Source organism: Schistocerca serialis, chromosome 2, assembly GCF_023864345.2.
Source record: "Schistocerca serialis cubense isolate TAMUIC-IGC-003099 chromosome 2, iqSchSeri2.2, whole genome shotgun sequence".
Lineage (NCBI taxonomy): Eukaryota > Metazoa > Arthropoda > Insecta > Orthoptera > Acrididae > Schistocerca > Schistocerca serialis.
This window is the reverse complement of record NC_064639.1, coordinates 330690650-330704767: the sequence shown is the minus strand read 5'-3', so window position 1 is coordinate 330704767 and position 14118 is coordinate 330690650. Positions and strand designations below refer to the sequence as shown.

General features: G+C 41.4%; 1 protein-coding gene across 1 annotated transcript in view; it reads left to right on the top strand.

The window, feature by feature from the left end:
• The first annotated feature begins 734 nt into the window (after window positions 1–734).
• LOC126455957 (transcription initiation factor TFIID subunit 4-like) overlaps window positions 735–14118 on the top strand; it is a 142520-nt gene continuing 129136 nt past the window's right edge. Inside the window, exon 1 of the mRNA XM_050091713.1 lies at window positions 735–776. Coding sequence (XP_049947670.1) covers window positions 735–776 — 42 coding nt within the window. The remainder of the gene's footprint in view (window positions 777–14118) is intronic.

The window sequence follows — 14118 nt, the reverse complement described above, 5'->3', positions numbered from 1 at the left end:
TGAAGCGGTCTTTTAAGCCTTGAATCTAAGGCAAGAATATTTTTAAAAATGCGTCCTGTATTCGAGCGGTATAGCATCTTTGGTAACTTCTGATCACAGTTAAATTTTAAGGAAACTGGAAAACGGCACGAAAACTTCCTCACGCATATAAGAATCAAATTTCATTTGCTACTGGCAGCGTAAATTAATGCTCAGTTTTCTGCTGAATCACTTCTGAAGTGAGAGAGATGCTAAGATTTGTCAGAAAAGTATCATAGACCACGAAAGATTTTTATGGTACAATTTCCCTGAAAGAAGGAATTGGCTGATATGATGTATCATGATGCGTCAAGGAATTGTCAGCTTGGTATGTTAGGGACTGGAGAGGATTAGAAACTGTAAGGGGAGAAGAGACTTGACCACCGCAAGTGGATTAACTATACGAAGATTATAGTGGTTACGCAGAGGTGGAGAGGTCTGCACAAGATAGAGTACAAACACTAGTTTAAAAACATTTCTCATTAGTCTGTAATGTCAGGAGCGCGAATAATGTCCAGCATCCCATTAATGACCAGAAACAAATATTTGAGACGTAAAAATTTACTTCAAGGTGGGAGGTTTCCCCAAATTACCCCACTGCCGCCCGTTGTTGGCTGATGTGTTCTGAAAAAGCATCTGGCCACTCTCGCAGGGGTGGTCTTTAAAGATGATAGCGCGCTGTCAGAGTTTGCTGCGGCACAGTGTCAACACGAGCAATGGCCCAGGCTTGCTATAACACAAAGCCGCCGCCGACGAAGGTAAACACATTTTCCTGGAAAGCGATCTCGTCGCCTGAGCATCTTTCTCTAAACTCAATATTTTCACTTCTACATGCAAAGTGATTCCGTTACACAAGGTAAATTTAGCCCGTGGTCGTACCAGACTAGAGGCGAGTGAAATAACACGAATTAAACCGGAATAAACATATAGACGTGCTGACGAAGCTTCATTTGTGAGATATAATTTCTTTTAATTACGTTCATTTATGTGGGTTTTTCTTTCTGCTCATTTTCTGTGAGGGAAATGACGTCGGCTCTATTATTTCTTTTCGAAACGTTGGTTTAATTACGTCTTATTATTCCCGGATTATTCTCTGACATTTCTAAACAGAAGTTCTCGAAATTAGCACGAAGGGAGGAATCTGAAACTGTAATCAGAGATGTTATAAAGTGGAGGGAACAATAACGTTTCAGTATGGGTCAGCTGCTTTTTCTTATAAGCGTCACTAATGTGCCATTGAAGGTGAGATAATTGAAAGCTTTTTCTATTTGTAGGTGACACATTTGCCGTTATCAAAGGCGTGGGATCTAATGTAAATGATTTAGTATGTGGGGTAGTGGATAACATTAGCCGAGTTTCCGTCGCAAGATTATCAAATAAACAGTGGATCATAACCTTTTTAAATTTTCAAGACTGAAAGTAGATGAAAAGCTACGTTGGAAATATCTTGTGTGCTGTGTCTTGCTATGTTCATTACAAAACTAATCTCGTCTCCCTCTGGGCATAAATCACGGGGGTTATACACTTCGCACACTTTCATTCTTTTAAATCAAGTGTTGTATTTTGATGGAACGTTGTGGATTCATAAAATATTTCCTTAGTCCAGAAAACGGCATCAACGAAAGGGTGGTCCCGCGGCGACATGTACTGATAAATTTTTTCCCTAGCTTCCAGCAGCATCAAGTGATTAAATGTCAACGAGCTTCTGGCTGATTGTTTCTCGGCCATTGTCAAGTGGCAACTGTCATATAGTTATTGCTCCCGTCCATATATAGCCACACTACCTTCTGTGACGTCATTGGTGTTCACACTAGCAACACATACGTCAATGTTATCGCTGCGTGACTGTAGAAGGACGGCGGCGGCAATCACAGAAATGTCTCGCCAAAAGTCAAGGACCACTCAGCCAAATTTTCGTGGACATTTAACCACTTAACACAGCTATAAGTTCGGGAAAATTTTATCAGAAAATGTAGTCAGAAGGACATCTACATTATTTCGCGTACTTCATCCGGAGCATGGTTCGTGCTCCTGTCAGTTCTATTTCCTCCCATCTCTGTAGATAAGCTACCCCACGAGAGTTGCGGTTAATAACAGATATATTGAAGAGGACTCATTTCTTCTTGGTGGGCACTAGAGCCTGAACAGATTAGAAGAAATACACCATTTACATCTGTTTGTTTGGTTAAAATTAGTTTTTTACTTAGCACTAGCGACCAAACTCGATCCCTAACTCATTTTTAAAGTCGCACAAATGAATGTGGACACATCCTCTTAGTAAGTGTACATCAAACGTCACGTGCTTGTACAGTTACACAGGCCATGGTCGTCAACGGAAACAGCTTCGGACCCAGCATTGTGCCCTACAGTTTAATTACAAATGGTTCAAATGGCTCTGAGCACTATGGGACTTAACATCTGTGGTCATTAGTCCCCTAGAACTTAGAACTACTTAAACCTAACTAACCTAAGGACATCACACACATCCATGCCCGAGGCAGGATTCGAACCTGCGACCGTAGCAGTCGCGCGGTTCCGGACTGCGCGCCTAGAACCGCTAGACCACCGCGGCCGGCTTAATTACAAAGAAACTGTCCCATTGATTCAGTGACCACTAACCGTTTAGTGGTGCAGGAGAAGAAGATCGTGGCCGGCCGGAGTGGCCGAGCGGTTCTAGTCGCTTCAGTCTGGAACCCCGAGACTGCTACGGTCGCAGGTTCGAGTCCTGCCTCGGGCATGGATGTGTGTGATGTCCTTAGGTTAGTTAGGTTTAAGTAGTTCTAGGGAATTGATGACCACAGATGTTAAGTCCCACAGCGCTCAGAGCCAAGAAGAGCGTAACCTCAGCAGACTGAACTTCCATCGAATAAATGGTGCAAATGACTGAGCACTATGGGACTAGACTTCTGAGGTCATCAGTCCCTTAGAACTTAGAACTATTTAAACCTAAATAACCTAAGGACATCACACACCTCCATGCCCGAGGCAGGATTCCAACATGCAACCGGAGCGGTCGTGTGGTTCCTGACTGTAGCGCCCAGAACCGCTAGGTCACTCCGGCCGGCTTCCATCGAATAACTTAGTGATATTATTATAATGGGTTATCCAGCAGCAAAACATCTCGAATGCCAATTCTGCATTTAGAAGACAAATATGTGAAAGGTGACTAGTCCATTGGAGTTCTCTTTCTTTCACGTAAATGATCACAGTTATGGACCTGTGCGGATTATCCACAGTCAGCAATTCACTGAGCTGTATGTACCATTAACGGTGAGTAAGTGAGGTGTAATGTTGTATGCAGCGTATTGAAGTGAGGAAACTGTGCTAAGGTTGGAAGCTAGTGTTCCTCATGGGCAGCTAAGGTTGTTGCTGGGCACTGCAGCCGCCACCACCATAGATAGCGGAACAGCCACTTTAATCCTGACAATTTAGAGACTGCAGGGACTGCCTCATGCACAATGGGGCTACGGGCGAGGTGTCATGGCCCGCTTCCCCTCCGGTTGTAACGGTGGTGGACGGGCATTAGCAGCAGTAGGTCTGTCTGTGTCCTGCAGTAATGCATGTTTATCAGGACACAGGTCAGTGCTGTGCAAAGGCCGGCACCTGAGTTTTATGGCTTCCTTGCAGGATCATGTTGGCCCATGGATCTCGTAATTGATCCCTGCAATGAATAGAGGGTGTCTAAGCTTTCGCAGGTATTCTTGACAATGTTTCTTCTACGTGCATTCCTGTGACGCTGTGTCGCGTATTGAAAGAAAACATTTCGCTACGCGCGCTGTGATGGGTCAGCGTGGCTTGACGTTCGCCCTAATGGCATTCCAAGAGCTGCTGCATTTTCTAAAAGACATGTTGGCTTCCATGCCAATATTCCCACGTGAATAGTGAATCTTTGTCTTGATTGGTGAGCTGACTGTGATGTCGAAGCGTGTCTCAGAAGGCGCCTGTTCAGTGCAGCAGTAGAGACAGCATCGATGAAAAAATACCATCCCCATGTGTTGGGGAGGTGGCCATGAGAGAAGTTGACTAACCAATGAAAGAGTAACTTTCTACGAAATGGAACGTGGAACGTCGGCGGTTCGAATGAGTATGGAAACCAGGTAATCTCAAGAAGACAATGCTAAGGCTGGATCTAGAGGTGTCGGTGAGGTGAATTGGAGAGAAAAACAAGGACTTCTTGTCAGACAAATATAGGGTAATGTCAACAGCAGCGGGAAATAGTATAACTGGAGAAGGATACATCATAAATAGGAAGGTAAGGTAGAAAGTGTTGCTGTGAACATGTCAGTGATAGGTTGTTCTCATAAGAATCGACATCAAACCAATGCCGACAACTATAGTTTACGTATATATGCCGACGGTGCAAGCAGAATATGAAGAGACAGAGAAAGAATATATCGAACGCTTAATTCATTTCTTAAGGGTAGCAGAAAATCTCATTGTCATGCGGTATTTGAATGCAGTTGTAAGGGAAGGAGTGGAAGAAAGGACTATAGGGGAATATATGGTTGGTAGTGGAAACGAAAGAGGAGAAAACCTAATTGCGTTTTGCAATGAATTTCAGCTAGTAACAGCTGATACTCTGTTCAAGAATCAGAAGACAAGGTGGTATGCTTGGAAAAGGCCAAAGGACACGGGATGAGTCCATATAGATTACATCATGGTCAGGCAGAACTTCTGAAATCAGATACTGGATTGTAAGGCGTACCCCGGAGCAAATGTAGACGCAGGTCAAAATATAGTAATGATCAAGACTGAAGTTTAAGCTACTTGTCAGAAAAATTAATACACATAAAAGTACTAATGAATAAAGATGTACGTGAGAATTTCTCTCAGACTATAGATACAGCGATAATGAATAGCTTTGCAGGCTGTTCCGTTGAAGAGGATTGGTCATCTCTAAAAATGGCAATCACAGATGTAGGAAACGAACACATTGGTACAAAGTAGGTAACTGGGAAGAAACCATAGGTAACACAAGAAATACTTCAGTCGATTGGCGAAAAAAGGAGGTACAAAAGTGTTCAGGGAAATTCAGGAATACAGAAATAGAGTCCACGTAAATTATATAAATAATTAGGGTAGGGTATCTGAGGCGAAATACCTACATGAAAATTAAAAGGGAATGATTGTCGGAAGGACAGACGCAGCATGTAGGAAAGTCAAAACAACCTTCGGTGAGTTTAAAAGCAACAGCGATAACATCAATAGAACGGGTTGGTGGAAAGAGTACACAGAAGCCCTCTATGAGAGGGAAGACCTGTCTGATAACGTGATGGAAGAATGAACAGGATAGGGAAGATACAGAGGATAAAGTGTCAGAATCAGAATTTGAAAGAGCTTTGGTCGGCTTAAGGTCAAATAAGGCAGAAATGATAGATAGCATTCCATCGGAACTTCTGAGATCCTTGGAAGAAGTGGCAACAAAGTGACAATTCACGTTCTTATGTGGAATGTTTGAGACTGGAGATATACTATCTGATTTTTGGGAAAACTTCATCCACACAATTCCCAAGATTGCAAGAGGCGACAACCGAGAGTATTAACGCACAATAAGCTTAACAGGTCATACATTCACTTTGCTGACAAAAACAATGTACAAAAAGAAAAGTAACCTGAGCATCCGATCGATGACGACCAGTTTGGCTTTAGGAAAGGTAAAGGGACCAGAGAGACATTTCCGAGGTTGCAGTTGATGATGGAAACGAGACTGAAGAAAAATCAATACATGTTCATAGGATTCATCGACCTGGAGAAAGCTCTCGACGATGTAAAATGGTACAAGATATTCGAAATTCTGATAAAAATACGAGTAAGCTATATGGAAAAACGGGTAATTTACAATATGTACAAGAATCAAGAAGCAACAATAATATTGGAAGACCACCTACGAAGTACTCGGATTAAAAAAAAAAAGTAAAGCAAGAATGTAGTCTTGTGCCCTAACTGTTCAATCCATGCATCGAAGAAGCAATGACTGTGATAAAAGAAGGGTTCGTGAGTGGGTTAAAATTCAAAGTAAATGGGTATCACTGATAATATTCACAAACGACATTGCTATCCTTGTTGAAAGGGAAGAAGAACTGCATGATCTGTTGAATGGAATGAATCCTCTAATTAATGCAGAATATGAATTGAGAGTAAATCGAAGATAGACGAAAGTAATGAGAAAGAGCAGTAATGAAAATTGCGAGGAACGCAACATTAGAGATGGTAGTTACGAATCGGAAGAATTTAAGAAAGTGTGTTATCTAAGGAGCACAGTATTCCGTGATGTACTGAGCAAGCAGGACATAAAAAGGCAACTATCGCTGGCAGGAATGGAATTGTTGGCCAAGTGATGTCTACTAGTACCAACCATAGGCCTCAATTTGAGGAAGAAATTTCTGAGACTACGCATTATGCAGGTTCTCTGCAGAATTCCAGAGGAAAATACTGAGAAGAAGGAGGGACAGAATGATAGGACATCTGATCTGACACAAGGCTATAACTCCCTTCAACTAGAGGTACTGTAGAGGCTGAAAACTATAGCAGAGACTGCAATACATGTAGCGTATAATTGAGGACATAGGCTGCAATTCTTATTGTTGATGTAAAAGTAGCCACAGAAGAGGAATTCGTGGTGGGCTCCATCAGACCACTCAGACTGACGACTCAATAAGAAGAAGTCGCGGGATCGAGAGCAGACGCAGGAAGAGAAGGTAAGAGAAAGACAGAGATAGAGGACAGTTGTGATCAGATTGTATGCTCTAGAGACCGTGTACGGGGGCATGATCCGCAGAGTAAAAGGTGTGAAACTGTCCTCTAAGAACCGTGGCGTAGTTGACTTCATTTTACAGTCGGTAGTCATCTTTTTCGACGATTTCTGACGCTATTTTTGGGCTTTGATTACTAGAGGAACCCTGGTGCGGCTAGTTAAAAGGCTGACAAAGGGGACCGTACGAACTCCTCTTCACTGATTTGATTCATACCGACTGGCTGTGTAGAGCGCGACTAGGACATCTCCATACATATATAACAAGATGCAAGTCTCAATAGTTCCCGAGAAAATCCAGTTTCAACATTTTACGAGTTCTTACGTACTTTGCGTAGTCGTTAGTAACCAAGGATTCCGCAGCCAAGCGAGGAAGTGCTTAGTCTCTTATGGGTGAAGACTTTGGATCGATTCTCGCTTCCGATACTGTCAATCCCGCTTAATTCTCACAAGAGAGAAGTTGTATGATGACTGACAACCGCTTACGAATGTAACACAGGTATGTTTTCCACTAGACACATGGAAAATAAACCATTTACTTGCAAATATTTGACGTTTATTACTAGAGCTGTATATCGTAATAATTATGTTTCCCATGTTCCTATGATCATTGTCATCCTGATTCGTACACTACTCCATAGGTACTCATTATATTTGTCACATATATAGGTAAAATAAATATAAACAAAATGGCTACACATCGATTGAAAGTTCCCGTGTATTTATTTTTTCCAGTCTCATTACGAATACATTTTTCTCCTTTATCCAGGACAAAGATCATGAAGATAATAAAAGAATCATTCCGTATTGATACATTGCCCACTCATAAAAGTTACGTGAAAGGAGAAAAAAAGAAATGCAGGCAGAAATACTCAATTCATGGACCTTGCACTTAAGAGGAACCTCTCAATATGCGCGGCTCCGGACTTTTTGATTATTAACGAGCCTACAAAATACACTACTGGCTATTAAAATTGCTACACCACGAAGATGACGTGCTACAGACGCAAAATTTAACCGACAGGAAGAAGATGCTGTGATATGCAAATGATTAGCTTTCTAGAGCGTTCACACAAGGTTGGGGCCGGTGGCGATACCTACAACGTGCTGACATGAGGAAACTTTCCAACCGATTTTTCATACACAAACAGCAGTTGACCGGCATTGCCTGTTGAAACGTTGTTGTGATGCCTCGTGTGAGGAGGAGAAATGCGTACCATCACATTTCCGACTTTGATAAAGGTCGGATTGTAGCCTATCGCGATTGCGGTTTATCGTATCGCGACGTTGCTGCTCGCGTTGGTCGAGATCCAATGACTATTAGCAGAATATGGAATCGGTGGGTTCGGGAGGGTAATACGGAACGCCGTGCTGGATTCCCGTACCACTTGCAGTCGAGATGACAGGCATCTTATCCTCATGGGTGTAACGGATCGTGCAGCCACGTCTCGATCCCCAAGTCAACAGATGGGGACGTTTGCAAGACAACAACCACCTGCACGAACAGTTCGACGACGTTTGCAGCAGCATGGACTATCAGCTCGGAGACCATGGCTGCGGTTACCCTTGACACTAAATCACAGACAGGAGCGCTTGCGATGGCGTATTCAACGACGAACCTTGGTGCACGAACGGCAAAACGTCATTTTTTCGGATGAATCCAGGTTCTGTTTACAGCATCATGATGGTCGCATCCGTGTTTGGAAACATCGCGGTGAACTCACATTGGAAGCGAGTATTAGTCATCGCCATACTGGCGTATCACCCGGCGTGATGGTATGGGGTGCCATTGGTTACACGTCTCAGTCATCTCTTGTTCTCATTGACGGCACTTTGAACAGTGGATGTTACATTTCAGATGTGTTACTACCCGTAGCTCTACCCTTCATTCGATACCTGCGAAAGCCTACATTTCAGGAGGATAATGCACGACCGCATGTTGCAGCTCCTGTACGGGCCTTTCTGGATACAGAAAATGTTCGACTGCTGCCCTGGTCAGTACATTCTCCATATCTCTCACCAATTGAAAACGTCTGGTCAATGGTGGCAGAGCAACTGGCTCGTCACAATACGCCAGTCACTACTCTTGATGAACTGTTTTATCGTGTTGAAGCTGCATGGGCAGCTGTACCTGTACATGCTATGCAAGCTATGTTTGACTCAATGCCCAGGCGTATCAAGGCAGTTATTACGGCCAGAGGTGGTTGTTCTGGGTACTGATTTCTCAGGATCTACGTACCCAATTGCATGAAAATGTAATCACATGTCAGTTCTAGTATAATGTATTTGTCCAATGAATATCCGTTTATCATCTGCATTTGCTCTTGGTGTAACAATTTTAATGGCCAGTAGTGAATATAAGTACGTGTAACATTTGCAAGCTCGATTTTCTTCAAAACGTTTGAGAGCTGTTAACATATGTTGAAGTCGTAGTCGTGCCCCACACTTCCTGTCAATACGAATCTAGTCGACGAGGGAAGCGTGGTGGCGCTAGTGGAGACCAGTGCCTTGGAGGGACACACTGAGTGGAGGCGCGACCAGAGAGTGAACACTCTTTGCCTCAGAGAGAGGAGGTGTAAGCACCGTGCGACTAGCAACACATCATGGAGCTGTGTGTTGTGGAGACTAGCAGTTATACGTATGTGTCGGTGCTGGGCTCTTAAGGCAATACCGAGTACATTGTGTCTCCGTGTCTGCACTCGGCGTGTGTCATCGTGGCTTTGTTCGAAGTGAAGCTGGTGGTTCTCGGAAAATTTAACTGCTGTTTCTGCCCTGCTGAAGGCAGCGTTCAAGGTCGAGTCAATTCCGACAGTGGCTGTAACGCGGCCAACATTGGATGGGTCTCTATGTATGCTAGCGTCAATGGGAATAGAAGTTCCACATTAACTGTAGTGAGAGTTTGATTTTTAGTAAGCAGTTTCTCTGTTCTAAATGTACGTGTTATAGTAAATGTGTGTGAGGATCGCCATCGTGGTTATCAGACACAGATTTTTCTCAGTTACATGATTGTTCTGACGTTCAACATAGCAACATGACCGGAAGACCTTTAATGAGTTTTTAAAGAGGGCGGTGTTTCAGGCGACTTAGGTGCTATTTCACAATATTTAAATTATCTAGTTGTTACTGTTGGTCTGTTTTTTGAATTAACCTGATTTACTATTGGTAGCAAACTATGGTGTCAGCCGTTGGTTGTTACTGCCGTGTTATTTCTAGCTGCTCTAGCTATTCGGTGTAACAGCTGATTAAAGGACTGTTAATTAAACGAGGTACTTCTAGCTATTTAAATGATCATTCTGCTTAATTCTTGACTCATTTCCTTATTAATTAACAAGCAGCCTTGGTGACTATAGATCTCTACAGGAATGAAGTGAAGTATGCTTCAGATGATAGTGTTAAGCGCTGATGGCTTTAGTTACTAAAGACGTAAACGCTAATTTAGGTTTCCTAGTTTTTGTCAGTGCTGAAAAGATTTTGTATTGCAGGATCTATTGCAATGTGCTGTACTATGAAATTGATTTCAAGCCCAATTGCCAGCCATAGTGATGGAATGTGCAAGTGATGTGAGCAGGGAACTCTTTCTAGCGTCCTTGCTGTCTTGTAAACGACCTCATTTTGGATGCAAGGTGCTTTACATCCATGTCTGTCAAAGGGGTTAGCCTAGTTTTGAGATTTCATTGCCTATCTTTCAGGTGGTTTTATTCTTAGGAATTTTTTTTATTTCTCAGTGAATATATTTTTTTAAAATTTATGTAAAGATTTACTTAAAGAATTTTAAAGCTATAAAAGCTTTTGATATTTCGATTCACTGTGAGGTTTGACTTAAAGTTAGAATGGTTCTTTAAACTGTCATGGTTTTTTTAATAAAAACGAATGAATGCTTTTACAATTTACATTAAATTTCTAACTTGTAGGATGTAAATTCATGGTCTTTGAGTTTAGTAAAATAAATAGTTATATTAAAATAGTAGTTATACGCTTCTTGTCCCAACACTTTTCTACTCCACAATCTTACAACTGCCTGTTTGGTCCAGATTTATTAAAATTTGTCTGCTTAAAACGTAGTTAAAACATATGCTGAAGATAAGGCACCAGGCTGTATACAGGCTAGCCATTGACTATTACAACCAGTGGCTACTGGATTTAGAATGAAAACCTTTGAACAGTTTGTCATTGAGACGAAGTAGCATCTTGTTTTGACTGTTCAACAACTTAATCTCTATTTACCTCTTCAAGATGACAAAAGATATATGCTTCCCGGTAATGTAAATATAGTGAGCAGAGAACACTGTCATATCAAGAACGATGACTGTATATAATGTAAATACTTGATTGCGTTTTGTTGCAAGAAAAGTAAATAATGTTAATAATTGATAAACTGATGAATGTAGATACCGTAAATGCCTGTTTGGTTTTTATTGTAATAACGTAAATACATAAAAACCCTAATATGAATATTATAAGAATGTAAGTAAAATAAATATATGAAAAATATTGTATGTCATAAACATTATATGAGGAAACAATTTGTTTTGTAATAACTGATACTCGTAACACATTTTTTGTGTTTGAGTTTCCGTTTGTCCTACTTCTATTGTATGTTTCAGGTTGCATGACACCGCTATGAGACGCAGTGGCCATTTGGGGATGAACTTAAATAACTTTTCTGAGATCTTGACACTCTTCTTTATTATTTACAAAATCACCTTACGCGTTTCGACATTTCATCATTTTCAAAGGCTATAAAATACTACACAAAACTGGTATCAGAAGATATCTTACATTCCGCCAGTGATTAGAAATGTAGTATAATGGGTAGAATATGGCTTTCCAGCTTACTATTGTCATTAGATACAGCGTATTTCGCCAACATTCTCAATCACGAGTCAAGTGGAAACTGCTTCAAGGAGATAAATTGGAATCCAGTTGGACTAAACCGTTAGGTGGCGCTGAATATGTGATACATGCTGCAGTTGCTTAATTACAACTACATTTCCATTGTCACTTCATGTAAAACAATTTCATCAGTAAAAAATTCTTGGAAATCACTGTATGATGTTTCACAGAAAGGTATTTCTTTACTAACACTGTGTAACATGTCTGTTGAGTGGCCAAAGAAATATGTTGAAGAGCACACTGAGTGGCGTTGGCCTGCATGAGGCCAACAATCTGCTAGCAAACAACTTAAAATAAAAAAATAAATAAATAAGATCTTACTACATATTAATTAGTGGTATCAGTAGAAGATCATAAATACCAAATTGTAAGTTCATAATACCAGGTGAGGCATGTAGCATTCACTTATGAGGTGGCCCCCTATGCGTTGCTATTCAGTTTCTCTCACTGGCAAATGCATGCGTACAGGAAATTCAAACCATTTTAGAATGCACAATCTTGGGATCACATATATCAATTCCACTTGTAGTATATGGCAACCATCCCAGATGGCCTTATCTAATTGAAACTCCTTAACCCCCAAACATCAGTTTAACTGAAGCACCATCCAAAATACAATCATATACAAACCAGTGCAATATTACTGCTGATGGCACACTGGCAGATGTGCTAGATTAGGGCTAAGTAACTTGTGCCTTTTACTTATGGTACAAGTCAAAATATTTTCTTCGGAAATCAGGGAAACCTCTTACAGGAAGAGGTATAACCATATAACAAGCCATAAGTTGTAATTATGTTTATGACAATTGAAAAATTACCACAGCCAAAAATTGCAGAGATTAATAGAGGTTGAGAAAATAATAGGGTTAGAATTTGCACACTTAAACTAATGTACATGAGATCTCCCGTGTTTCTGTGGCCATAAAACTGTTTTCTGTGGATAACAAGCATTGCAAAATGCTGTGGCACAATTAAAGAATGCCCACATCTCGTGGTCGTGCGGTAGCGTTCTCGCTTCCCACGCCCGGGTTCCCGGGTTCGATTCCCGGCGGGGTCAGGGATTTTCTCTGCCTCGTCATGGCTGGGTGTTGTGTGATGTCCTTAGGTTAGTTAGGTTTAAGTAGTTCTAAGTTCTAGGGGACTGATGACCATAGATGTTAAGTCCCATAGTGCTCAGAGCCATTTTGAATCAATTAAAGAATAGGCGAGGGGACTACGTAAACTAGACTAATCTTGAAAAAAACTTTAAAACTATCCACGACAGATCTACAATAGCTGTACCTTAACGCTTATATTATATGAAGTTTTCATTTTATGAAACATTTGTGCTTACAGGATTACAATTTTGAAGGGCTTTTCAGTTTTCAAGATTAATCTTGTGTACCCCTTACCCTCCCCCCCTCCCCTACTTTAACTGCGTCATGGGAAATTACCACGTTTGCTATTTGCAGAAACCAGTTTTACGGTCATACAAGCACAGAATATCTTTTGTATCCTATTTCAAATGTTCCAACCTATTTCCTTTCATTAATTCTTCACTTGTCATACGTGCAATTACAGCTTATGATTTGTTATATGATTATATCTATTTCTGTAAAGTCTTATTTGATTCTTGGAGAGAAAGACTGTGGCATGTAACATAATTAAAAGAGAACTAATTATGTAAAGTAGCACAGTTGCTAATGTATCCTCAGCAGTACACTGATTTTTACAAAATTGTGTTTATAGTGCTATATATAAACTGATGTTTAGGGGTTGAGAAGTTTCAGTTAGATAAGACAGTCTGGGATGCTTGCAACATACTACTTGTGGCGTCGATAGTTACGATGGCACAACGTAGGTGCACGCTCTCGTAAGTTGGCACTACGAGAGAACACTAACTACGACGACCACTGCGCCCTCTGGCCCCGCTGTGGAGCTCAGGGAGTGCAGTCTTGAGTTCAGCCCATTTCATCAAGCGCGGACGGCCTGAAAATATCGCTTCTACTACCGAGTGGGGTAGCTTGCTATTGAGACTTTGTATTAGTTACGTTCAATTAAAGCTTGGACAGCGACTAGTATTGGTTAGTTTTGAGATTATACAGAAGAGTCAACATAATTTCACAAGATTCGACATGGACTACGGCTTCACACCTACGTGCGTCTGATATATACTTGTATCTTTGACTCTATTAAAAATGCTAAAGTTACATGCAGTACCGAAGTGCTTCACCTCTCCTGCTCCTACTCGCTTCCTTCACTTGGTTCAAATGACTCTGAGCTCTATGGGACTTAACTTCTAAGGTTATCAGTCCCCTAGAACTTAGAACTACTTAAACCTAAATAACCTACGGACATCACACACATCCATGCCTGAGGCAGGATTCGAACCTGCGACCGTAGCGGTCGCGCAGTTCCAGACTGTAGCGCCTAGAACCGCTCGGCCACTCCGGCCGGCGCTTCCTTCACTCTCGGCT